This window comes from Oreochromis niloticus, linkage group LG17, assembly GCF_001858045.2.
Source record: "Oreochromis niloticus isolate F11D_XX linkage group LG17, O_niloticus_UMD_NMBU, whole genome shotgun sequence".
In the NCBI taxonomy this organism is placed as follows: domain Eukaryota; kingdom Metazoa; phylum Chordata; class Actinopteri; order Cichliformes; family Cichlidae; genus Oreochromis; species Oreochromis niloticus.
This window is the reverse complement of record NC_031981.2, coordinates 10,928,012-10,951,905: the sequence shown is the minus strand read 5'-3', so window position 1 is coordinate 10,951,905 and position 23,894 is coordinate 10,928,012. Positions and strand designations below refer to the sequence as shown.

General features: G+C 39.3%; 2 protein-coding genes across 3 annotated transcripts; both read right to left on the bottom strand.

Moving 5' to 3' along the window:
- Positions 1–23: 23 nt before the first annotated feature.
- cax1 (cation/H+ exchanger protein 1) lies at positions 24–9,361 on the bottom strand. Of its 2 annotated transcripts, none has more exons than XM_013271194.2 (20): positions 9,108–9,361; positions 8,174–8,347; positions 7,820–7,950; positions 6,648–6,762; positions 6,412–6,528; positions 6,271–6,332; positions 5,931–6,107; positions 5,527–5,718; positions 5,032–5,131; positions 4,268–4,409; positions 3,566–3,749; positions 3,371–3,470; positions 3,158–3,276; positions 2,946–2,983; positions 2,630–2,799; positions 1,163–1,296; positions 950–1,044; positions 753–831; positions 521–629; positions 24–393 (listed from the first exon to the last, which is right to left on the bottom strand). In XM_013271194.2, exons 1-20 carry the CDS (start codon positions 9,184–9,186, stop codon positions 320–322), a joined length of 2,391 nt encoding a protein of 796 aa, XP_013126648.1. In that variant the 5' UTR covers positions 9,187–9,361; the 3' UTR covers positions 24–319. The 2 variants fall into 2 exon arrangements, with proteins under 2 accessions (XP_013126648.1, XP_005451715.1); XM_005451658.3 differs by having other exon boundaries at positions 2,672–2,799.
- A 1,180-nt stretch (positions 9,362–10,541) lies between these two features.
- smo (smoothened, frizzled class receptor) lies at positions 10,542–20,583 on the bottom strand. The gene is made up of 13 exons (XM_003445011.5): positions 20,127–20,583; positions 19,693–19,987; positions 17,860–18,059; positions 17,515–17,724; positions 17,246–17,418; positions 16,886–17,105; positions 16,650–16,773; positions 16,433–16,525; positions 15,976–16,084; positions 14,165–14,350; positions 13,471–13,619; positions 13,009–13,143; positions 10,542–12,918 (listed from the first exon to the last, which is right to left on the bottom strand). The coding sequence occupies exons 2-13, from the start codon at positions 19,952–19,954 to the stop codon at positions 12,302–12,304; spliced, it is 2,478 nt and encodes an 825-aa protein (XP_003445059.1). The 5' UTR covers positions 19,955–19,987; positions 20,127–20,583; the 3' UTR covers positions 10,542–12,301.
- Between the last annotated feature and the right edge of the window lie 3,311 nt (positions 20,584–23,894).

The window sequence follows — 23,894 nt, the reverse complement described above, 5'->3', positions numbered from 1 at the left end:
GATTAATAGTCAAAATGCAAAAATACAGAAATTTTTTTTTAATGAATATATTATATCAAATATCAACAAGATATTACAACGATTAACAAGAAAAATACCACAAATTGACATTGCTATTCAACAGCAAAAGCTTTCTTTTAATTACAGACAGAATTGGAAGACACTATTTTCTATATAAATAAAAAAAAACAAACAAAAACATTCACTTTAATCTTCAACATGACATTTCTGATCCCACATTTTGTGCTTCTGACCCCACACCACCAAAGATTAAGAAACCTTTTAATGTGTTTAATTTTCAAAATTACTATTTGGCACATTAACACGAGTGTGGAGAAGGAGCAAAGTAGTAAAGGGCCAGAAGGATGAGGTAGACCACCACTAGAGCTGTGCCTGCAGACAAGACAAGTGGATATAAGCAAGACATTTGACAAATGCAGATATGAGAAAGTCCTTGATAACATCTGATTGTGCAAAATTAATACTTACATTTCCGGTATTATATTCTGATATTGCTTACCTTGAAAGTAGTCACATTTCCCATCCATGAAGATGTAATTGACCACAATTACACTAAAGATGCTAGCCCAAAGATGAATATCGCTGAACACAAGCATAAATCCAACATCCTGGGAGGCAAAATAAATATATTTAAAAACAAACAAACAAACAAACAAACAAACAAACAAAAAAAAACTTGAAAAGTCATGACTGGAATTATCACAAACAAAATACTAATCAATTTAACTTACATAAAATGCATTAAAGAGGATGAGCAGTGGAATCTGGATCATGCAGACCTGCACAGCAATGCAACTTCCCACTTCAAGGCTGCAAAGAGGGGACAAGAAACATTCAATATTTTGTGCATTTCCATTACTCCATATTAAAATTGAACCCATCCAGGTTGTAACAGATGTGATAATATAACGGGATGGTGTTATCAAACCTGAGACTGATATTGTTTTGCAGTGCAAAAAGGATCCCATTGACAATCTCAGGAAGCTCTGGCACCATGGCCAACACCGTGACCCCAATGAAGTACTGCAGCATACGCAGATAAGCAGTTAACTTTAGTATTATAGTATTCAGTCAGATTTAATAGCAGGTTTCCACTTCATTTTCCTTACATAAAAAAAAGCATAATAATGTATTGCAATACCTGGGAGATGGAGGAATGGGTCAGAAAGGGCTTAATGTTTTCAGTGCAGAGGTCAGCACAGCAAGCCATCAGCACCGTGGCAACAATCAGCACTCCAAGAGCCCTCCACCGGGACCAGTGGACAACATGGTGACCTGCTTGTAACATCCATGCCATGAGCTCATTGACAGGTTTAACAATAAGTACTTATGAGCCCTCTCTTGTTGGTGCAAAAATAAATTATCTTAAACTGTTAGTGCCCTTTATTTCATTAACTTAAAAAAAAAAAAAACCCAAAAAACAAAACAACGAAAAAAAACCCCCAAACAAACCCAAATCATTATCATTGTAAGTATTAGATTGTAATATGCTCTCTAGAGGAAAGGCTCTTTCAACCAAATAACATTTCCACATCTACCCACAGATCATTCCACACAGTCAGTGCATAGGGACATCCAAGTATGCATTTTATGAGGTATGATCTGCATTCTTGTTCCCCTCTAAAAGCCAGCTTGCTTATCACCTTTAGCTCTTGCTACATTTTAAATTAGCATCCAGACTTTGCTAAAACAAACAAACTTACTTCAAATTTGCTAATTCAGATTACTGGTCTGCCATGAGAGTCAAATAAAGAATAATGAGTTAATGTTTAATGGCTTGAGGTGCCAAGATCCTGTTGGGCGCACACAATGACAGTTATATTTCATGATTTTTTATTTTAATGCACAAACATTCAAAGAAAGGCTTTTTTTTTTTTTGCAGCTGTCATGACAGATTTCTTTTCTGATGTACTAATTATATATTTTAATCATATCACATTAGTAATTGTAATATCGCTTTCTCACTGTCACTTAGTAGTATGCATGTGCACTACAAATGGGCCTTATGCCACACACACACACACACACACACACACACACACAGTGAGGCCATTGTTAGTTCATGGGAGATGTTAAACAGATAGTGAGACTCCCTCTCCTTATCAGGGATGTAAATCCTTAGTTGACGGCCAAGCAGAAAACAAGGTCATAATTCTCTCTGTGAGGGAGAAGGTTTTAAGGATGGGGCTGAAGGTATAGTGAGATGGGCCAACATGTAAGAGTTCTTTGTCTGCAATGTGTTTATTAAATCCTTCTCCAAAACGCTCACCAGTCTTGCTGGTTGCAGTTTTATTTAATATTTTCCATAACACCGCTAGGTTTGCATTTCTTTTCCCCCTAGAAAACTACTTAATGCAATTTCCTCAAACTTCACAGGCTTTTATATGCAAAACTGCCTTATTGCAAGACTGCACATGCTTGGTAGTAAGGAAGGCAATGAGCAATAAGCGTTTTACAATCATTTCACTTTCCTATTCCCAAAAAGATTAAAGAACCGCATGCACAACATGCATGCATGCAACACACCTATTGCAACGTGGCCCATGGGCAATAATACTGGCATTAATACATGGTTTGGTGACAAGTAGATGGCCGGTGCTGATCTCACCAGTGGGGTTGGAGGTGCTGGTACCCTCTTGTGTGTACTGACCGTGTGCATGGCCCCCGTGACCATCGCTGATATGGATATCATAGATGTGGGAATGGGTCTTCAGTGTGAAGATGAGGCCAATTAGGTAGGCAGCAGGCAGAAGGACAGAAATTGTGTACATAAGAGGCCTGCAAAAAAAAAAAAAAAAAAAAAAAAAAAAAAAAAAAAAAAAAAAGAGATCACTTTAAAAAAAAAATTGTTTAAATTATCACTCAAAACAATATCAAGCTGATTATGTTGGAGAAGTGTTGTGCAATCAAGCATCAAGACTTACTCAATATGGGACAGAATTAAATGGGGCTCACTTTGACTCTATGGTGAACACAAACAAGAATGAAAAATCAACAATAAAATAAGATGCAACATGTTGCCCTGTAAAAAGCCTAAAAGTTGAGTCTTTCCTTTGGACATTTAAGTGTCCTTACTGAGCTGATCTATAACAAAATACCCTATAACTCTATACAACAAGAAGAAGCAGCCACCCACCGTGTCATAGTGACAGTTTTTACAGACGAAGGACACAGTGGCATTGCTGGGAACATCGCTGCAGCTTTCACACATCAGATTACCAAAGGTCTTTGAAAACAGGGTAGGTGCAAACACACCTAGGGACAATATTGCAGCATGGAGGGAGTTTGGACTCAGCTTTTGGAAGACTTTTGTTTCTCAGTTTGTTTTATGCACATCTGCCATCCTTACCTCCAATGGATATGAAGAGCAAAGCTGAGCTCACTCCAGCTGAACGGCTGTTAAATCGTTGCTCCTGGTGTTTAATACCCCCAATGATCATACATATACCCTGTGCAGTTAGAGTTTTTATGCAATGAGTACAGCCATCTGCTTAAGACATCTAATTGTGAATATAACCAATGGGCACAATTCATCTGTTCTTACTGGTATGAACAGTATACATCCAAGAAGGGTGCCAGTTAACGCAGCTTTGACAACCTCTTCATAACATTTGGTGGCAGCACGATGCCCCTGAAGCAATGCTGTGATGTAGAATGTCAACTCTGTGATGGAGCCAAAAGTTGCGTTCACCACCGCTCCCACTGCGAAGTTACACTGTGCAGAAATGCTGCAGGAAGTATACACAGATACAAAACAAAATAAACAGAAAGAACTGAAATGTTATATGTAGTTAAGAGTTTCTAAAAGCGTTCAGTGGGATTAACTTGCTATATGTTAACACATTAATTCATAAATTCAGAGGCAGCTAACCAGCGAGCCCCGGCTAGTGCCATCTGGTGTTTTACCCATGCAAGCAGGCAAATTTGCTATTGTTGTAGTTGTCAGTATCACTCAGTTGTCTATCAGAGTGTTTCTTGTCCTGTGGACAGACCTCAATTACGAGCCTCTGAGTTTAAAAATCCTCCACCTGCTGCAGGTTCTGGTTGCGAGCAGGAGGAGGACTATCATGAACAGCTGCAGTCCAAGACTTGCTTCGCTGCCTACTTGTTGGTAGGGAAAACGGATGAAAGGAGCTGGGGCTAGATAGTTACCAAAGGCTAAAAACAATTAAATAAAAGGAGTGAAGTTTGAATTTCACCCACTACAATTTTTCATCACTTCAAAAATAAAATGAAAGAATTTTACCTGGCTATTCCCATGCCAATATAATAAGACAGGGGAATAATGGAAATCATGGCTGTAGCAAACTTTGTCTCAGCTCTGAAGTAATTGTTTCCTTTGTCAGCGTAACCAATGATCAAAGTGATAAATACCAACGGAAGTAGGTCTGCAGTGGGCATAGGCTTAAGGACAACAGACAGACAGTGGACAGACCAGCAGTAAAAATACTGGTGGCTATAGTAGAACATCTTTTTACACGTCTGCCCTGGCCTGAAAATTCATACAGTTACATAAATCTGACAGCAGAAGGGTTATTATCATTATGAAAATTCACTGAATGCAAATTGTGAAAAAGCTTTGAATTACAATTTTTCAAAAGACTGAATCAGTGGCTCTGGAAAAGCTATAAAGCAAAAAAAATGCATCAATTATATCAAAGTTGCCAAATTTCAAAGTGTCAGAGACTGTCACTAGCTACAGCTAAGCTATGAAGACGAAAGGCCTATATCATATCTTTCTGAGTAAATACAATTACAGCATAGTTTAGAAAATTTTTTTGCCTTCACAAGACTTTTAGTAAAGTTGACCTCTGGCCTTGACCTTGTGGTCACAGTCACCAAAACGTTTCCTATACATATGTGGTATCAATTCTACAATCCTTGGGTTATCGTGCTCACAAAGTAGAGTGTCACCAGACCGCTTGGCGATCATCCCCCAGGCCTTTCAGGCTGAGGATTAAAACTGTGACTGAGCCCCTTACTTTATGTCTAACAACTTAAAAAGGATACTGAGGGCGAAAATGTTGATACCGTGGACTGTGTATTTGTAGTAATGCATATTGAAAGCTTGATAACAGCATAAAAGGACTCTGGTTCCACATGCCTGTGTCTGCAAAAGAAGTAAAAAAAAAGAGTCAGTAAACATGCATTAAAAATGATTAGCTCCAACATTAACAAGCTATACACAGTTCAGTTTTGCTGAACTGTTTTGATCATACTTTCACTTTGAGGCCATGTGAAAACTGAAAGCCTTTTTTTGGAGATATGGTTCAATTGCTCTTTTAAAAAAGGAACAAAGTGTCACAGACAGCATTAAACACAAGCTACCACATTTAAAGCTCGTGGGAAGTACAAACGACCATGGCTAATAAGAAGGCTTTTAAAAGTATTAACACTGCGGTTGGTATTTTGAAAAGCATAACCAGTGTGGTAATGGAGGGGGAAATCCTTCACGCATCCTCTACCTTGATATCCACAACATCAATCTGTGTTTCAGTAAATAACCTTGTCCTTTTCCAGTGTGTGGATGTGAAGGTCCTCTGGTGCCATGAGAAGGACGCCGGTCAGTATACGAGCGTTGATTTTTGCTACTGGGATGGTGAAGACCAGCAACCAGGACAGCACACAGGCGAGGCAGTGCATGACAGCCAGGACAGGGTAACCAAGTAACAACCAAATGCAAGTGCTGACACGACACTGTGGAGACAGATTAGGACTCATGAAACATAAAGCTGTGGTCAGAAGCTTACATACACTCGTCATGCACATGAAAGTTGTGGCAACTTTTTTTTAATTCTAATCATTTCTTTGTTCTTTTTCCCTCAGGTTGAATTATGTGTAAACTTCTATATAAATATTTCAGAACTGTGCACAGCACCACATAACTGAGGTCAGTATGATTTTCTTACCCAGTGCTTTGAAGTGTTCTTTGGTGGCAGCTCTGGGACAGGGATCTGGATATGTGGGGGTGAAGACACTAGGGATGCAGAGTCTTTATTCATGACAGGTTCCTCACTGTCCGTCTCATGAGGAATGACCTCACAGTTTGGAGGGTTCACAGAGAATCTATTAAGTACATTATCAACCTGAAAAAAATTAATAAATTCTTATTAGAGGATTTTAACTGAATGCTGTTATTAAAACCTATTTATCCTATTGAAAATCCTGATTTTTAAACTTAAAATAGCAACTCTAGCGCCTACACAATATCAAATTTAGTACACACATTACATTAAAAGGCTTCATTACCTTCTCAATACACTTCCCAAATGGCCAAATAAAGTACCATGCCAACGTGACACAAACTTTTCCTAAAAGAAGCAACTCATTAGCATTATTTTCCAGATTTATAGAAAACAAGAGTGCTGCAGTTTTTTAAAGAATACATACCATAAGTAGCACCTGCCACTGTCAGAAACATGACAGCAGAAATGAGGATGTAGATTAACGCTATCCACCAACCAAATAAAAATACATAGCACACATTCCCAAAGGTTACCACTGAACCTGAGAAGAGACAGAAATCACAAATGCAGGTTAGTCCTTTAGTGTAAGAAACACAAATTTGCATGTACGAGCGTGCTGGAGTTAAACAGAGTTCTAATATGAAAAAAAGTAAAAGGAACCCAGGCGTTCTTGAGCCTTAACAATGCTAAGGTCAGAGTGCAGCTCTTTCATGATCTCCGATTGGTCTTCAATGGGCTTCTCCGTTACACTGGCCTTCCATTTTCTGAAACCAAACTGAAGAAATAAAGGGATATTATTGTTAAAAAGAAAAACATCTGCAGCTTTGACTGTGTGTATTACACCGACAGGTTCATAATTTCATTTGAGAGGGTCAGTTTAATTTATATACAACTTGACTTATGAGTTGACCTGAGTTGTTGACTTATGTAGTCAACAACTCAGGGGTGTGGACTCAAAAACAAAAAGCTTTAGCTTCATTCTGGAGATATTCCGAGTTTTTGTTTTACATGTAGCCATTTTTAAACACAGCTTTACCACAGTTTAGAACTAATGTGAGGGACCAGTGTAGACGGGACTAAAAATGAGTATATCAGAGGGACAGCTCAGGTTGATTGGTTTGGTGACAACGTTAGAGGCAATCTGAACATGTGAACAAGGAAGAAGTGTTAGCGTCACCATTTGTTTTGCTTACAAGTGAAACAAAAAAGTACATAAATGTTTACAGCTTTATCGTAATAAGCAACCACTAATGTCAGGCACATCACCCTCCCATCATGCTAACACTGAACATATATTTCCTATTCTTGTGGGAACATTCCTACCAGTGTAAAAATTACCCCACTAATCTTCAATCATAAAGTAAAAGCATCTCCTGTAAGGAAAAACTAGCAGACCGTAAATTGCTGTTAACATCTGTATTAAGTTAAGGACGTTTTTTTGCGCTACACAGTAACCTAGATAAGTAACAGAAGAAATGCCTGGACAACAGAAGAGCTGTTTCAGGTGGTTTAGCAGCGTTTTCCATCACTACAGGAGAAGGAAAAAGCCCCAAAACATCACCCCATGTTTTTCTGCGTCACTTCTGATACCTCAAACGAATTGGCTGGCTATCACAAAACCACTAAAGTTTATGGTTACTAGAAATGAAAGATTCGGTGTGATTACATTTCTGAATTGTTGCCCTAGACTCACATTAAACTTACTGTGAAAGCTGTGCATCCCATTCACATGTGTATGTTAAAATGCTTCAAGTCCCTTTTCTTTCCTTTATGAATAAAAAGTGAGCAATTAGGTGCTGTACAACCACCACCTTGATCGAGTGGTTGCCTACCTTGTAGTTGTTGGCCTCCCTGTGCGCCTCCACCTCATTGTCAACTCTGATTGTAGTCCTTGTGGTGCATTCATGCCATCCCTCTTCTCCGTTGCGTAGTGGAGAAGACCGGGCTGAGGTGACATGCCCCCCTGTGCAGATAAAAAAAACAAAACAAAAACACCTTTTCTACCCCGTTCTAATTTAAACCTCTCTATATTTTAACATTTCACATGTCCATATACACAGAATCTTATAATGCTTTAGCCATGTTGGGAAAGGTGGTCTTGATCATACAGAACCAGCCAACTAGAGTTATTAAATCCAGTCAGGTATCTGCTACTTTATTCTACTTTCAGCTAATGTCATATTCACCTCTATGGACACCAAAAAAACATTTTGGGGTGTAGTGGCAGAAGTGGTGTCCAGAAGCATCTGGGGAGGGTGTATCTGCAGGGCCTGTCTCAAGATGATGGGCCCCAACACAGAGCCTATCAGTTAGGGAGAGTCGCTGTGGATATCGATGCTGTTCTTGATGGACACAGGTCTCTAAATATGGAAACATTATAAAGAGCGTGAAGTATGGTTTTCAGAAGAGAACAGCATATCAGTTCCATTCATAGTGTGTTAGTTGACCAACATCCTTCCATGAAAATGTGTGTGACAAACACAAACCTACTGAGAGTCATACAGTGTCCATACAAAACCCATGCTCTCAACAGCAATCAGTCAAGACTGATTATCAGTGCATTGCAACTCAGCGCTAAGAATCCTGCTGGGCTTTCAAATTAAAAAAGGAATGCATACTGGTTATGGTTCATGAAAAGCAGTTGATTTAATGGTTGGTAAAGTTAACAGCAACTACTGCAAGAAGAAAACAGCACCAAGCATGTGAATTTTTCATTAAATCAAAACAGAAAAAAAAAAAAAAGTCTAAACCGAATTAAAGTGAGCAGTTGTTGCCTCTAGGAAAGTTACTAAACACCATCCCAAGGAAGCATCATATGACCTACATACATACATACATACATACAATACAACTGTGACCATCACAAGGCTATCCTCCACAACGCTATCATTTTAAACATTAAGGTTTAACAACAGCAACAACGTCGTTTTAAATAGAATTATAACCACAAAAATACAAACTGAAATTAGTTTTAACTTTTGTTTTTAACCGAAGGTGACTTTAAAGAGCACGTGGAACGCAAACTTGACAAAAAAACTCAAAAAACGTCATTTTTTAAAAGCCTACATGAAAGGATCTGCGCACGTGTGGAGGAGCACACGCTGAATAGTTTGGTCTCACCTGACGATGAATCAGCCTCGGATATTCTTGGTAAGTTTTCCACATCACTCGGTAAAAGTAAACAGTTTTTGTGGGACATTTTGAGTTGGTTTTTTTTGTTTTTTTGGGTATGACACTTTATTCTCCGAGCGTTGCTCCTACTCTCTAATCCTCTGGACTTGACTTCCCTCCCTCTTTATTCCGTGCAGTCCGAGCGGCTATTGGCATTAGCAGTCACCCATTAGGACGAGGTGAAGTGGGCGGTGGGGGAGGCGGACGGGAAACAGCAAGAGTGTTATATTTTCTGATATATAAATACAGACAGAGCGCCTAACTTTATTTTATTTTTTCAACTTCACTTTTCTTTATATTATTTTTATACGGATATTATTATGTTTTTTCTCTCCAAATCTCATAAAACCAAAACTGTAATTATGTTAGCGCCCCCATTGGATCAATATAATATATAATATAAGTTATATATTTAATTACTTTTTTGTCACTTACCTCACTTTATAATTTTATGTATAACATTTAAGTTATTTCTTATGGCATTTTTGTAAGGTTACATTGATTCCTACTAGTGTTTACGTTGATTGTTATGTGCATTTTATTCATAGCTTGCGGTACATTTCAAGAACAGAAGCTGACCCAAAATGCACATTTCCATTCCAGCTCTTCAAAAAAACACTGTTTCAAAAATATATGTAAACCTGAAAGGTGTGTTGTGGTTTTGTTGTCTTAGCTAATTATTGTGGAAAGAAAATATCACAGTGATTTAACAGTCATTCAGGTGTGTTCATCATTTGCAAATCAATTATGATTCATCTCATAAATCATGAAACACTGTCCTACCCTCTATAAGCTGCCTTTAGGGGTTAAAAGTATCAGGATCGGTATTGGTATAGGGAGTACAGGCCCTGTATTTACTTAGTTTCAGACTGATACCAAAATTTGCAGTATTGCACATCATTAGTGCAAGCTGCATGCTGCAAGTACACGCTGTGGTCAAAAGTACTGGGCCACACTGTGGCGCAGTTTTTCCAGGGGTTGGCCTGGCGACTTTAATTTGACTAAAGTTAAATCCTAATTCTTTTCTTAACAAGACATTTTAGACAGTTCTGTACTGCATACATTATGGGGACATTTGGGTGCTCTTCTGTCCCAGCATGACTGTTCCTCAGTCCATAAAGGCATGGTTGGATGAGTTTGGTGTAGAAGAACTTGACCTCCTTCCTTGCAACCACTTTTGAATGAAGTAGAACAGAGAAAGGGCTAAAATTTTACACCTACACACTGCCCAAAAATTTGTAGAAAACCTGGAAGAGTAAAAATTATTGTAGCTGCAAACGTGGAACGATTTGGAATGGGATGTCATAGAAGTTCCTGTCCTCGTGGCGGAGATTACAACTGTTACAAAAGGCAAAACACGAAGAAAAAAAATGCACATATCTGTTTCACTTTTCACTAAAATTTTATTTACATATAAAAACAAACAAAAAAATACAGCTGCACAGTAAAAGTGACAGTATTCTTATACTCAGTTTGGAGACTAAACACACAAAGCGCCACAGTTAATCTTCAGACAGCTTACAAAAAAACAGAAATTATTACTTTTCAAAAGTAATCTTCATTTCTATTTTTTTTTTAACACAAACTTTTTAGGTGGACATCAGCTTTTTTTTTGTTATTGAATTCATAGTGTGGCAGTGTGGCAACTACTAATAACATAAATAATTCTCATACACTTCTATGTAACAAAATGTGTCTGTGTTGACTAAGTAGCGATTTAACACAGTTTACTTCAGCATCATTTATCCACAGTAAGCGTAAACACACGTGACGATAGTAGGTGATATTTTGGTTACAGCACGAGTACAGCGGCAGATTTTTTTCTTTCATAGAGCAGTTGACTCTTCCCTTTTGTTCAACATCATGTAAGCAGAAGAATCGAGTGATTTGTACATCTGGAAATATAACAGATTGCGAAATCTATGAGCAGCTAATACAGTACACACAGAAAGAGAGAGATGGAAAATTCTGCACTTTTTATTTTCAGATCTGAATAAGCTCCCTGTGGAGCATTATCCCAAAAAATATTATTTTTTTAACCGAACCGAGGAGGATGCAGTTTTGACTTAATATTTACAACAGAATAAGAAAAAGTAGAAATTCAGCTGCAAAAAAATGTAGAGGAAAAGTTGAAATGTACAATTTCAGTCCAATGCAGCAAAACTGTGAAGTAAGTTTTCCTCCAATCAAAGCAGAAAGTGTAGAATTATTGCACCAGGCAACAGAGTGTGCACATATAACTACACAGTTACAGTAGCTTATTTAATAAAAGAAAAAAAGAGGCTTTACTATTTAAGGCATCGAAAATGAAGTGTAAAAGAAGCTATAAGTTATCATGTGTGGATCCAATTTCATTTTAGTCCCAGTGTGTACTAGAATAGCATTTAGCTATTATTAGTATTTATAGGGTGAGGGGGCATGTGGGTAATGGTTAGTACCTCAACTGTACATAAGAACAAACAATTAATAGATACATAGTAGCTTGAAGAGAGAGCAAAACATTAAAATATAATACAAGAGAAGACTTGCGTTAAACAGTATTATACAGCTTCTGCTGCCCTAGGAGTAATGAAATACTCGTGAGATAAGACGTCAATAAAAAATATTAAATATAGCAACAACAAAAAAAAGACATTTTAAAATAGTCTTCTAGAAGAAGTCATTCATTGATAATCCCAGGAAAAGTAAACCTGGTTAATTCATCCTTGACTGGCACCGATAGGAGCGTCGGGCCCCACCGTAACACACAGAGCTTGAAGTTGTAACCAGCAGGTTGGAGCTGATGCAGGCGGATGAATGAGTCGGTGCTTCAGGATAAAGACATCTGGGTTTCTGTATTGTTTCAAGCCATGTACGGTTTTAGCTGCCTTATTTGACTTATCATCCTGGAGTTGCTTTTAAAATTTTACTGGACACAAATAAAATATAAAAATATTTTCTTATACACAACACTTTTCATTCTATTTTATCCCTTTGCGTTTTTTTTAAGAAAAAAAAAATGACCAGCTTCGTTCCATCTTAACGTCCAGGCATTGGGATTTTGCTGCACTTTAGTAAGAATTTGCGAAAGTATCCAGCACTTTTTTTTTGTTTTTACCTTGCTATGTACGTATACCTTAAAACAGTCTATTTCAGCTATGATTTTAGAAGTCAGAGTCAGCATCCATAAGCTCCGCCTCCATTAAATTGGTCCTGGAGTGGATGGGTCCGTAACCAGCCCTCCGGCCTGCTGGTACCCGAGCCACGTGGGCCATTCTTTCTGATATTCCATTAGTGATATCCATTTCTCCAGGGTAGCGTGAAGACGCACTAGGCTGCCAATTGGAGGGAGGGTAACGCGGACCAAGACCCAGATCCTCTGGACGATCTCTGAAGGTCAGGGGGTCAGATAGCATGCTGTGGCCATAGCCATTCTGGCTGGTCTGGTACTGCAGGTAGGGACACTTCTCCTCGCATGACAGACGGCGTGAAGGTTGGAAGTCTGGGTAAGACCCAGGCAGAACTTCCTCCTCAATCTTCTGTTGTTGTCTCTGCTGTTCCCGCAGATTGGCAACCAGGCTTGGATGAGGAGGCAGTTTGGGCAGACGGGGCACTGAGCTGCGACCAAACTCGCGCTGGCGATAAACCTGGTGGTCCACCATCTCCTCGACCGGACGCACCTCCTTCTTCCTCTTCTTCTTCTTCTTTTTCCTCTTTATCATTTCCGGTGAAATTTCGGCCTCCACCATCCACAGGCGGTTCCTCTCCTCTGGAGGGGGCACTGTGACAAAATAAAAGACAGTAAAGATTAAGATTTTTTTTTTTTAAACCCAAGGTCTAGAGAGCCAGAATCATGGTCTCCGGAGCTCACCTGGTGTACCAGTGGGAGTAACAGAAATGTCCTGTGGGAGGATGGCACCTCGTCTGGCCACCATCTTTGTCACATGCTGTGCCCAAGCCGACGACATGTCATTTGATGGCTCGTTTAGGTCAAAATTGATTCCGGCTATGAAAGAGAAGAAAAAAATTAGAGCCAAACCCAGTTTTAAGTCTTAATAGCGTCGCTAGAATGCTTTATTAGCCCTGAAATAATCAAGCGTAAACTAGTGTGTCAGTAAACTCAAGTTTCTGGTAAAGCAACCCTTGCGAGGAGAATGCTATGAATGATATGCATACAAAACCATATTAATAGGAGGAGTTGGGACGTATTGCAGTTTCAGCTGTTCACCACAAGATGGAAGTAAGCAACCCCATTTACTGGTCACTACAATGACATCTCTGCACTCAGAAGTATTTATCTGAATTAGCTCAATGACTTCACCGAAATACTCACCCACTGGTCCTTCGTGGGACACGGTGTGCATACTGAAGGACAGCTCTTTCTCTGGATCTTTGTGGAGCTCCTTCCTCATCGCGAATGCCTTGGCGATCATCTTGCTTTTCTTTATCCTCTTCGGTTCATTATCGCTACGGCCAATGATCCTGGCAAAGTAGAATGACGGATGGCTACATTAATTTTTCTGAGAACAAAAATTCAGTCCTGATCCACTGATAGCAAGAGATTGGGAGTGGGACCTAATGTTTTGCAATCCAACAGCTGCCATTTGACCTTAGATAAAATGCTGAAATCATCAATCAAACTCTGTCATGGAAAAATACGGAGTAAGAAAGCGTTGGCCTCGACTGAGAATGCAAACCAAAAAAAGATCAACAGTACAAACTTAAATGCATGCACTGGGGGTACACAACAGGACTAAATGCATGTGCGTGTCTTCATACTTTGAAGTGATGGGGATAGAATCCAAACTTTTCAGTTTTTGTGGACAAAAAGCAGACCTTTAACACACCACTATCACTGTACGTATGAATATGGCGTGTAACAATGATTTTAAAAACAGACTGTTGCTAAATTTTTTTAAAAGAACATTAAAAAAAGGCAAATAATCATCATAACCTACAGTATCTCTTCATTGCTATAGCCATAACACCAGAGAAGTGTGTGCTGAAGTTTGTGTTAACTTGCTCACTTGCACCAGGTGCGTTTCCAGATGAGGATGGTGGCTTTGGTCCAGACCCAGGTACTCATGGCGATACCCGTCCCAAACATGGAAAACAGGTTAATTTTCTCCACCATCAGACTGGGGCGGTTCTTAATGGTGCATTCTGGGATGGGCTTGTTTGTCTGAGAGGCGATTGTCACGTTGGCCTCACACCTGTTGAAAATACGACAGAGATGATTAGTCTGTGTCTCCAACAGTGCCCACAGTGTGTGCCTCCCACACCTTCTAGCTAGCCATATGACTGGGGTGCATTCAAATGCTGGATCTGGTTAATAAGAAGGTCTTTTACATGTTAGGGTGGGGAGAGAGTGGTTTACATTTTTGAGGCAAAATTCATTCCAGTCCGGCCAGTGTCAACACGGTGGGGAAAGAGGGCTGCATTTACTGCTTCATGCTGAGTGGTTAGACGGCGGTTTGGAGTGTGCATCAGGTTGTGGATATCTGTGTGTGACTGGATGCGGAGGGTGAAACTGAGAAGTGCTGAGGTATAAAGCAGCTTTTGAAGCAAGCAGGTGTAAACTTTAACACCTTAGGTCTTAGCCGATTGTTTTGAGATTTTGAACTGCTGCAAAACTGTAAGGCAAAACTTCCTTCAGTCCAGACAAGGATTCGAATGACTCCATACTGATCACTACCTCTGACCATTTTAGTTCCACCTAATCAAAACTTTGGTGCATAATGAGTGTATAAATAAAAGATTAATAGCATAAAAACTAATGTTATTTAACCTTTTCTAAAGGTTTTAAACAACAACTAAATGTCAATGCAACAGACATGAAGTAATGCATGATATTAACATGGTTTGGTTTATTAGTTCTCACAGGTAGCTGCACATTGGCCTAATCAGCAAGAGATCAGCTGGTTAAATCCTAAAAGGAGAGCCAAAATCTCAGGCCTCAGACTGCTCAGTGTATGATGTCACTGAGAAGGGGTATCCTTAATATGGTCACCCCGATCACCTTCCATTCAACCATCTGTTTACAAGGGGTAGCCAATGAAAAGAAGGTTGCCTTAAAGGGAGAGGAGCAGCTTGCTCCACACAGTTGATGAGGGTCTGCAAACGTTAAATACTATGAGTGGAGCCAATATTGGTCGACCAATATTAGCTATTTGCCAATATATTGGGACTGGGATTTTTAATGGCCGATACATTTTTTGTGGTATAAATCATATGGAAGAAACCGCCTTTAAGCATGTAACAAGTGTTGCTTAGTTTGTCCACCAGAGGGAACTCTGCAACTTCCCTATTGACAGCACATTTTCGGAAGGACAGCACAATAACCAGCTGATCCAAGTAGACTGAGGCAGGGTGTAAACAAGTAACCCACGACTAGTAACGATAAAGGAAGATTACTTTTAAACTGCATTATCATATTATGTTAGGACTCATAAATAACAACAAATAACAAATATTGTGTTTGAAAGAAAAAAAATATCAGCCAATATATCGAATGTTTAAATCACCAAATATTGGTCTTAAAAATCGGTCAGGCTATAGTGACAAATCATCCTAAGGTACTCTAATAGATTCCAATTATAAATATATGGAGATAGAAATTAGCATAATAGGTTTACTTTAAATTAATGTGACATACTTGGAAAAATGCAGGTATTTATTTATTTATTTTTTAGGAGATATGCATCCTGGGCCTGGCATGGTGGTCCCTTTAAGGTGGAAAGGGTAATATGCTGTGCAATAGCAGTGGTGACTTTGTTAGTGTGAGCAGTAAAAACACATAAAATTATATGATTTCTGTCTAAAAGAAAACACAACTTACAGCACATAGTCCCTGAAGCTTCTTTCCCACTCAGCTTGGTTGAAGAAGTCATAAAAGTGGCAGCCAAAGGTTATAAAGACAAAACCAAAGGCAAGGAATCCAAATATTCCTGTATTGTAAAGAAACACAAGGGCAACAAATTATATGTAAGGTATTAGACGCTTTGCTCCTTGTATACATCATACAGAATAAGAAACCTTAATGCATTATTACATCGGCGTAACTTTGTGCTGAACATTGGGGGGGTCAAGATCTCTGTCTAAATAACTAAATAAATCACGGTAAATTCCCAGATGATTATTGGGGGGGGGGTCATAACCCCCCATAACCCCCTGGAAATTACACCCCTGCATTATTAAAATGCCTGATTTCTGTGTTGAACAAGCAGTTAAGCCCAGGTTTCAACTCTCAGGATGGTTTCTCTCTGATATTGATCAGAAGAGAGTAGAGAACTTACCAAGTCGCAGCATTGTCTCATTGATTTTGCTCGCTGCTTTCTCACTCAAGAGACCGGGGTGGTTACTTTTGATGGAAAATAATGTCATAACGCCTAGAAACAGAGAAATGTTTTAATTAAGTCTTTACAAAGATTTAAGAGTAACTTTTATGACAGTTTGTATCTCTTTTTAGCTCTTTGAGCTCAAAACATGACAAACCAATTCTTCTGAACTCACCTCGAATGAGAAAGTAGCCACCAACAACAAGCACCACTCCAATGGGTGCCAGCACAAAGCCAGCACGATACCTGTAATTCTTGTAGCCCACAAAACAGATCCCGCTCACAGAGTCTCCATCAACCTTTAGACAACCAGGCATAGACAAAAGGAATCATAAAACTGACCAACCTCAGTTGTAAAACATTTTAAAATCTCAAAGAATGAGGAATTTTAGTGAAAAGCCTCATACGTACCTCAGCGATTGCTAGGATGGCCACAGTGAGGACAAAGGGGATGGACCAGGTGACCATATGGAAGTAAGAGGTTCTACCAGACAGTGGCTGGTGAGTAGTGCCCAGAGCTTTGAAGGATGTGTGCCAGGCATATGTCAGCATGACAAACCAAATCACACCCGACATCAGGGAGTAGTAGACGATGATGAAGATGGTGACGCATGACAGCGTTTCCGAAGACCTGAAAAGAGCAAGATTTGAGAATTTCTGTGATTTTTTTTTTTTTCTTTTTTTGGGGGGGTGGCATGCAGAGGGGAAAAAATCACATGAAATAGAATCATATTTCATTGAGATATGATTCGATTGAGGTTTTGCACTCACGAGGGCTCCCCGAGTCGCATCGTGTTGTCGCTCTTGCATACAATCTCTTCACGTGCGCCATCCAGAAATTGGGCCAGCCAGCCGATGCTGCCCACAAAGAAACAGGCGTTGATGTAGAAGAGAATGACAGCTGGGTAGCGGTTAGAGTTTTTCCAGTCTGCAAGAAATGTGGCCTGAAAAATAAAGAGAAATAATTAGCAAAGCGAGAATGTGGCTTAAGTTAAATGTGACCCAATCCAAAAAAAAGATGGTGCTATAGTTTGTCTCACCAGGGTAAAGAAAGTGCAGAGGAGGGTGATGGTGCCAAAGTAAGCGATATAGGCGTGCATGTCATTGTGCTCCTCTTCAGTGAACAGAGGATTGTCACACTGGATACCACAGCCCTCCACGTCCTTGTACCAGCTCGACTGAATGTCCGTCTTCACCAGAGGAGCTTCACACTGGCCCGATGTGTTGAACTTCAGCTTTTGCACCTCATTCTGCAAACAGAGGATATAATGGGTAGTCTTACAGCTGCCTAACAGTTTGAGATCATTGCTCTCTACTGGACCCTGACCTCTGAGCCCTGACTTTTTAAAAAATATCACATGACATTACATGACAATTGAACATACCGAACAGCCCACAGGGAATTTGTCACATTTGAGAAAGCTGGGCCAGCCTCGCTCCCGATCCACGATGCTACATGGACCACGTGTAGTCAGACAGAGGCTCTGGCTGGGCAGTTCAACTCGGCCGTTTTCGCATTTGGGCATGTAGACGGCGCAGAGCAGAGGCTGGATGACCGACCAACAGCGAGGGGCGTTCCGCAAACCTAGGACACAAAAACAAAACTGAAACTTCCTGTGACATTTAACTTGGAGATGATAGATTCACAACAAGAATGACAATGATCCCGTCAGTAGTTAGATTTATGAGACCAGTAATGATGACAGTGATGATCGTTATAGACTTCCTATCAATTTCCAAGAGCTGGAGATGGAGATCTACATATTAAGAAAAGTTATGCAAAAAGGGAAAAGGAAATTATTCACTTTGATTAAAACTGATTGAATCTGATCATTTTAATTTGCATGTTCTATTTGTACAATAGCAATTAATCGAGTAATCCACAACTCAGTCAGTGGAAAACAGAGAAGGTGGGCCTGTACAATATGAGAAAAATCTACAGTGTTCAATATTGTAATGACAGCATATGATGAATAAACAAATATTGAGGTGTCCATATTACGTTCATCCTCCAGATATGTGAAGGAATAAGGTGCTAAGGAAGCAGCATTAAGTTGGTGGTATTTTCTCATTTTGTAGTAAGATTGTTGCTACTGTTGAGCTCTTTTCATTTATCATCGAACAGAACATTAAACATAAGATTTTTTTTGTATTTATTGCGTTTCAGCCAGTCTTTTACTGTGTGTTTATGGCCAATTCATTAAAGTTGCACAAATGATGCCCTGCCAATTTTGCTGGCAGGCAACTGCAAGTGACAAATAAAGGCTCAATTCAAGTCAATTCAAATTCAAGCAGGTAGATAACTGAATACTTTTCTCGACTTTTGCTCAGGAGTAAATAAATGAATATATAAAATAAATAAAACACATATGCAAAAAATGACATAAAAATCATTTTGTGAGACTGTAAAATGAAAACTACCACATTCCCTCCCATATAAAATGTACATGTTTTAAATGTGTTTTATGAGAGCTGTATGCTTGTAGATTTGAGGTCTGACAAAGTGAGATTTCGTGATATCAATTATAGGTCAGTTTATAGTCTAGATGATAAAAACTTGGGATTAAAAATTTACAAATTAAAAAAGTTTATTTTTCCATCCGTGCAACACTTATGTACGGGCAGGGTTACAGACTTCACCTTATAGCACTTGCATTTTTTAAAAATTATTATTATTTACAAGAATGATTTACTAAATTAGTAAAAATCGAGACAAATGAGACTCTTTAAGATCTGTGAGGCTGACCTGGTACTGACAGGTCATTAGTGAGATTTTATGAAGGTCAAAGTCTTCTTGCGGAATATCTAAAAACCCTTTTATCAGCCGGTCTTCATTTGTTTCCGCTCTTAACACCTTTGAATGATTGTCCTTTGTTACCTTTAATGGATTTTAACCCCTCTTTTCCTCTTGAGGATCGTTTCCATTACTTAAACCTCCTGAGTACTTGTGAATTGTCACAACAGGCCATTATCATGCATTTAACATCTTAATCACAATAGAACAATACAAAGTAAATACTGATAAATACGGTATATTGACTGAAAAACAGCCCATTTTCAGAGTTTCGGCTTACTAAAAAGCTTAATTATTTAATTGCTACTACAAAATAAAAGTATTTTCTTAATTATTTACATGCGATATCAAGAAGCTGGCTTCTCTGATATAAAAGACTAACGTACTAAAGTAGTAAATATGAATTATGATTTTCAAATCTTACCGGACCACATGGTCAACTTCTCAAAAGCCTCTTCTTGGGTGCTGGAGTCCTCCGCCAGGATCAGAGAAGTGTGAGTGTATGGTAAAGGCGATCCCAAACATGTGTTGTATTTAAGCACCTCGCAAGTTGTGGTTTTCTTGCAGGTATCCTCAAATATCGTCCCATTTGGAGACAGCACTGCCCCGCAGCCAGAAAGCCAGGCAGCCCAGACGCAAAGCATCCCGTAAAATCCAACAATGGGGCTCCAACTCTTGGAAGACATCTTGGGAGGGGAGGGGGGGGGAGAGAGATTCAACTGCGCAAAAAAAGGGAGAAAAATCACTTTGTTTTCTTGAGCTTCAGCAAACTAATGTACCAAAAGACCAAGATGGGTTGTTCTGTTCATTAGATTTAGGATAGGTTTCCAAAAGCGGCATGGTAAATAAAAAACTAACTTTAAAGTTTTCCCGAAGTCCTTCCAAACTTTTTCATTCTGCACTTCTCATCCGATCCCTTTAGGGTTTTCACGAATTCCTTCATTATCCAAAATCTAACCGCCGCGCAAAATGTCCTCAAGCGTTGAAAACGCGGATGGTGATCTTAGAGCGGTAATAAAGTATCCATTTGTGTCGTTTAAGCTGGATAGGAAAGTTGCAGATTCTTCTTCCCTCCCCCAACTTCCAAAAAAACTTGCCATGAAAAAGTCTGGATCTCTGTAATAGGATCTCCAGCTCACATGCGCCACCCCTTCTCCAAAACCCCCTCTTTTTTTTTTTTATAGTGGCAGAAAAATAAGGTCATAAATTATCCTATATCTCTGTATGAGTTTGAAGAAGTGTTTTTTCTCCGGGTGAAGTGTCTGATGAGAGGTTTTTGTTAAGTCCCTGTGAGCTGCAGCTCACTGTCTGCTGGTTGTTGTTTTTTTTTGTATCTCTGGTATGCACATGGTGGGGGAAAGCCAGGGCAACAAAACCTCCCTTCCCATCCCCCTCTGCAAGTGGAAGAATGTGCCTTATGGCAGACCTTCTCAGAGTTTCTCATCTCGAGGACCACCACCCCAAAACAGCACCGACCCTCCCGTCTGACAGGTTAACTCTCATGCGAGAAGGGTTTTGTAATTTATTCTTATTGACAATGTGAAGGGAGTAAAGATGAAATATTTGCCTTCTTTCATCCCTGTGTAGGATCCCAGGTGACCCTCAGACATTTTCAGAGCAATTTTAATTACATTGCATATATAACAGCCCTTGCATAATTCTGTTATGAGCTTTTTCATTATCTTTGAATAGGTAAGAAATCACAAGCTAATAGGATACACAAATAGAAATAATAAGAAATATGTATATGTATGGGTATGGTATTTCTATGCATTTTGCAACAACAGTGTTATAACAGTGGAATAGAGATCAGGGTTTCTCAATGTTCTGATCACTGAGTGTAAGTGTAGAACATCAGCATGTCCAGTGTTTGTAATACATCTTTTCAAAGTATGTATATTGGAAATACAACCCTTTGTTTTTATATTATGACATGAACTGTGGATGAAATGAAGAACAGCGGGTGTTTAAAATGCTTTCTAGAGCAGCCACTTACCTGCAGGCCACACATGGAGAATGTCGGATGTACAGAAAGTGTACGTGCAGGCTGATCTGTGCTGATGACGTTTGTCTTTGGTCACAGTTATGCAGAGTAAACACTCCTTGCACTGGAATGTACATGTGCAGGCATTACATAAGACTTTCTAGTGAAAATAATATGCCTTAAGGTGCTCACAAGCCACCTCGACCTTTATTATTAATTGTGTGGGATTATTATTTGTTTACATGAAGGTTTAGCGATTATGACATCTGAATATCTGTGTGTGGGAGAGAGAGGGAGGGGCACAACTCAAAATTAGTTTCCTTTGGGACACTCATAATGGTCTGAACTTCCTCTTTTCTGATTAAGGTGGCTATACTGTTAATAAAAACACAAACACACGGACAGAACTCACACAGTCACATTATTTTAGGCTCATCCACTTATCTTTCTTTTCTTTTGACTATGGCGGGATACCAGAAAAAGCACATACCTAAAAGGTCAAAACTCCACCATGTTGTTGTTATTGCTCTAATTGGAGAGTGCACTTGTGGTATTTGGATGACTGCTGATGCTTTGTGTTCTCAGTGAATCTGGGTTAGCTCTGCTCTGTCCTGCATGTCTGTGTGTGTGTGTGTGTGTAATGCGCGTCTGGGCCTCTTTAAAACCTACAGTAACACGGCTGCCTCAGTGAGTCAGAGGAGAGGGGACCACACACAGAGCACTGGAGCCCAGGCCAACACACACTCACTCCAACTCTCATGTACACACTGACTCACTAACTAGAATAAGAGACACCTACGGAGCGATATACTGCGGTTTGAACTATCACTTTGTCATCAGTTTATTCTGCATAATTACATAATTTCAGGTCTCTGAAAAGTGCTAATGAAGTGAGAATCTCAGAGGGGAGTTAGACTCACAAAGACATGTCATGTTTAGATTGGGAGAAAAAAAAAAGGCTGCTACAAACACAGGACTGTGTGCGCTCCTAAACATCACAGGCATCAGGTTTCAAGTTGAGATCTCCTCGGAGGTTTTCATTTGCCAGGGAGAGAAATGGGGTGGAGATAAGAGGTCATGTTGGTGTTTGCTTCTTCACAGTTACATTAGACTTCTAGCCACGCAGAGCTCCCTGGGTAAGAAGTAAAAACTGTGCCAGTTAACTCTTCCAGTTAGGAAACAGGATTTGTGTCGTTTCTTTTTAATGAATATGTACAGTACTGTGTAAAAGTCTCCAGCTACTCCCCATTTTCATTTTCTTTGTTTCCAAGGAGTCCACTCCTTGTACCTTACCATTTTCAGAGGACTTGTTGTTGTTTGTTAAACCACTTACCACTGATTTAACCCCCTAAACTCCCCTAACTCAAGATGTGTTTACATTTAACAGACAACTTGGTAAAGACCAAAATTAAAATAGGATCTTTAGACACTTTATTCATAGTAGCCTGTCAGAATCTATATCTATAAAAATGGCAACAATAACACAGTTTACTGGGATAAAATAGTATTTCTGCCCCAACAAGGTGATTCCCAAAGAGCAATTAGCTGAAAACTGAAACATTTTGAGAAAACTGAACAGGTGGGCTAAAAACTATCTGGAACAGATGAACAGTATCTGTAAACCATGTCCTTAAGAAACAGAGGAAATAGAAAAAAAGAGAAAAAAAGGCCGAGGTCTGCCAAATTACACATCAGACAGAAAAATCAGAGGCAACAGGTCCTTGGGAGGGTTGAATCAAAATTTGAAATTTTTGGTTCAAATCATTATCAATATGTATGGCGGTCAAGAGAGAGGTACAGTAGTCTACAGGCATCTATAAAACACAGTGGAGGCTCTGTCATGGTTTGGACTGTATTTCAGCCTGTGGTGTTGGAGATTGTGTCAACATTGATGGAATTATGCACCTGGAATATTAACCTCAGATTTCAGTTGTGCATGCAATATCAACTAGAACACTTTGAGTCATGGACTAGACTCCCCAGAGTCTGCACCTCAAAATTATTGAAGCAAAAAGTGGAAAAAAGGCAACGTCCAAAGAAGAGCTTTGAATGCCCTTCAAGAAGCCTGGAGAACTATTCCTGAAGAATACTTAAAGAAATTACAGGAAAGCTTGTTTAATAGAGGTTGTGTTGAAGAATGAAGTCAGTGATACCAAATACTGACTCGCAAGCTCATTAGAATTGCCTTATATACTGTATTTCCACGTGTGTTGATAAGCCACTGCTGTACCTTTCCCATTTTCCTAGCAATATACCAAAAAGAAAAAAAAAGGGTAGCTCAAGATTTTTGCACAGTACTGTAAATTTACAGCTTCAGGAAGCAGTAAACATTTATGAAAAGGCTGAAGCTAATCCTGACAGAAACATTTCAATAGAACCAGACTGTGCTCTGCTTTCAGAGTCAATAAATATTTTCCCCCCTCAGTCAGGGGAGGTCAGTCTGCACAGTGACGGGTCACAAAGTACAAACTGGCCTGTACAAATAACTACTTCAAGAGGGTGATTCAACAGCACTCCAGATATTCAGACATTTGTTTTCCTCTTTTTAAAAGAACTCTTCTGTATTTTAGTTTAAACAAAAGTGACAGCAAGAAGAATTCATAATTTAAACTAGATCAGTCCAAACACAAGAATAAGAACTG

Coding starts and splice junctions, on each gene's coding strand:
- cax1 (XM_013271194.2), bottom strand. CDS start 9,186: ATGTCCCACAAAAACTGTTTACTTTTACCGAGTGATGTGGAAAACTTA. Junction 2,800..2,945: donor TTAATTCTGTCCCATATTGA/GTAAGTCTTGAT, acceptor TTTTTTTTGCAG/GCCTCTTATGTACACAATTT. Junction 630..752: donor TCCTCTTTAATGCATTTTAT/GTAAGTTAAATT, acceptor TTTGCCTCCCAG/GATGTTGGATTTATGCTTGT.
- smo (XM_003445011.5), bottom strand. CDS start 19,954: ATGTCTTCCAAGAGTTGGAGCCCCATTGTTGGATTTTACGGGATGCTT. Junction 14,351..15,975: donor AGCTTCAGGGACTATGTGCT/GTAAGTTGTGTT, acceptor TATTTTCAACAG/GTGTGAGGCCAACGTGACAA. Junction 13,620..14,164: donor TGGAAACGCACCTGGTGCAA/GTGAGCAAGTTA, acceptor CTACTTTGCCAG/GATCATTGGCCGTAGCGATA.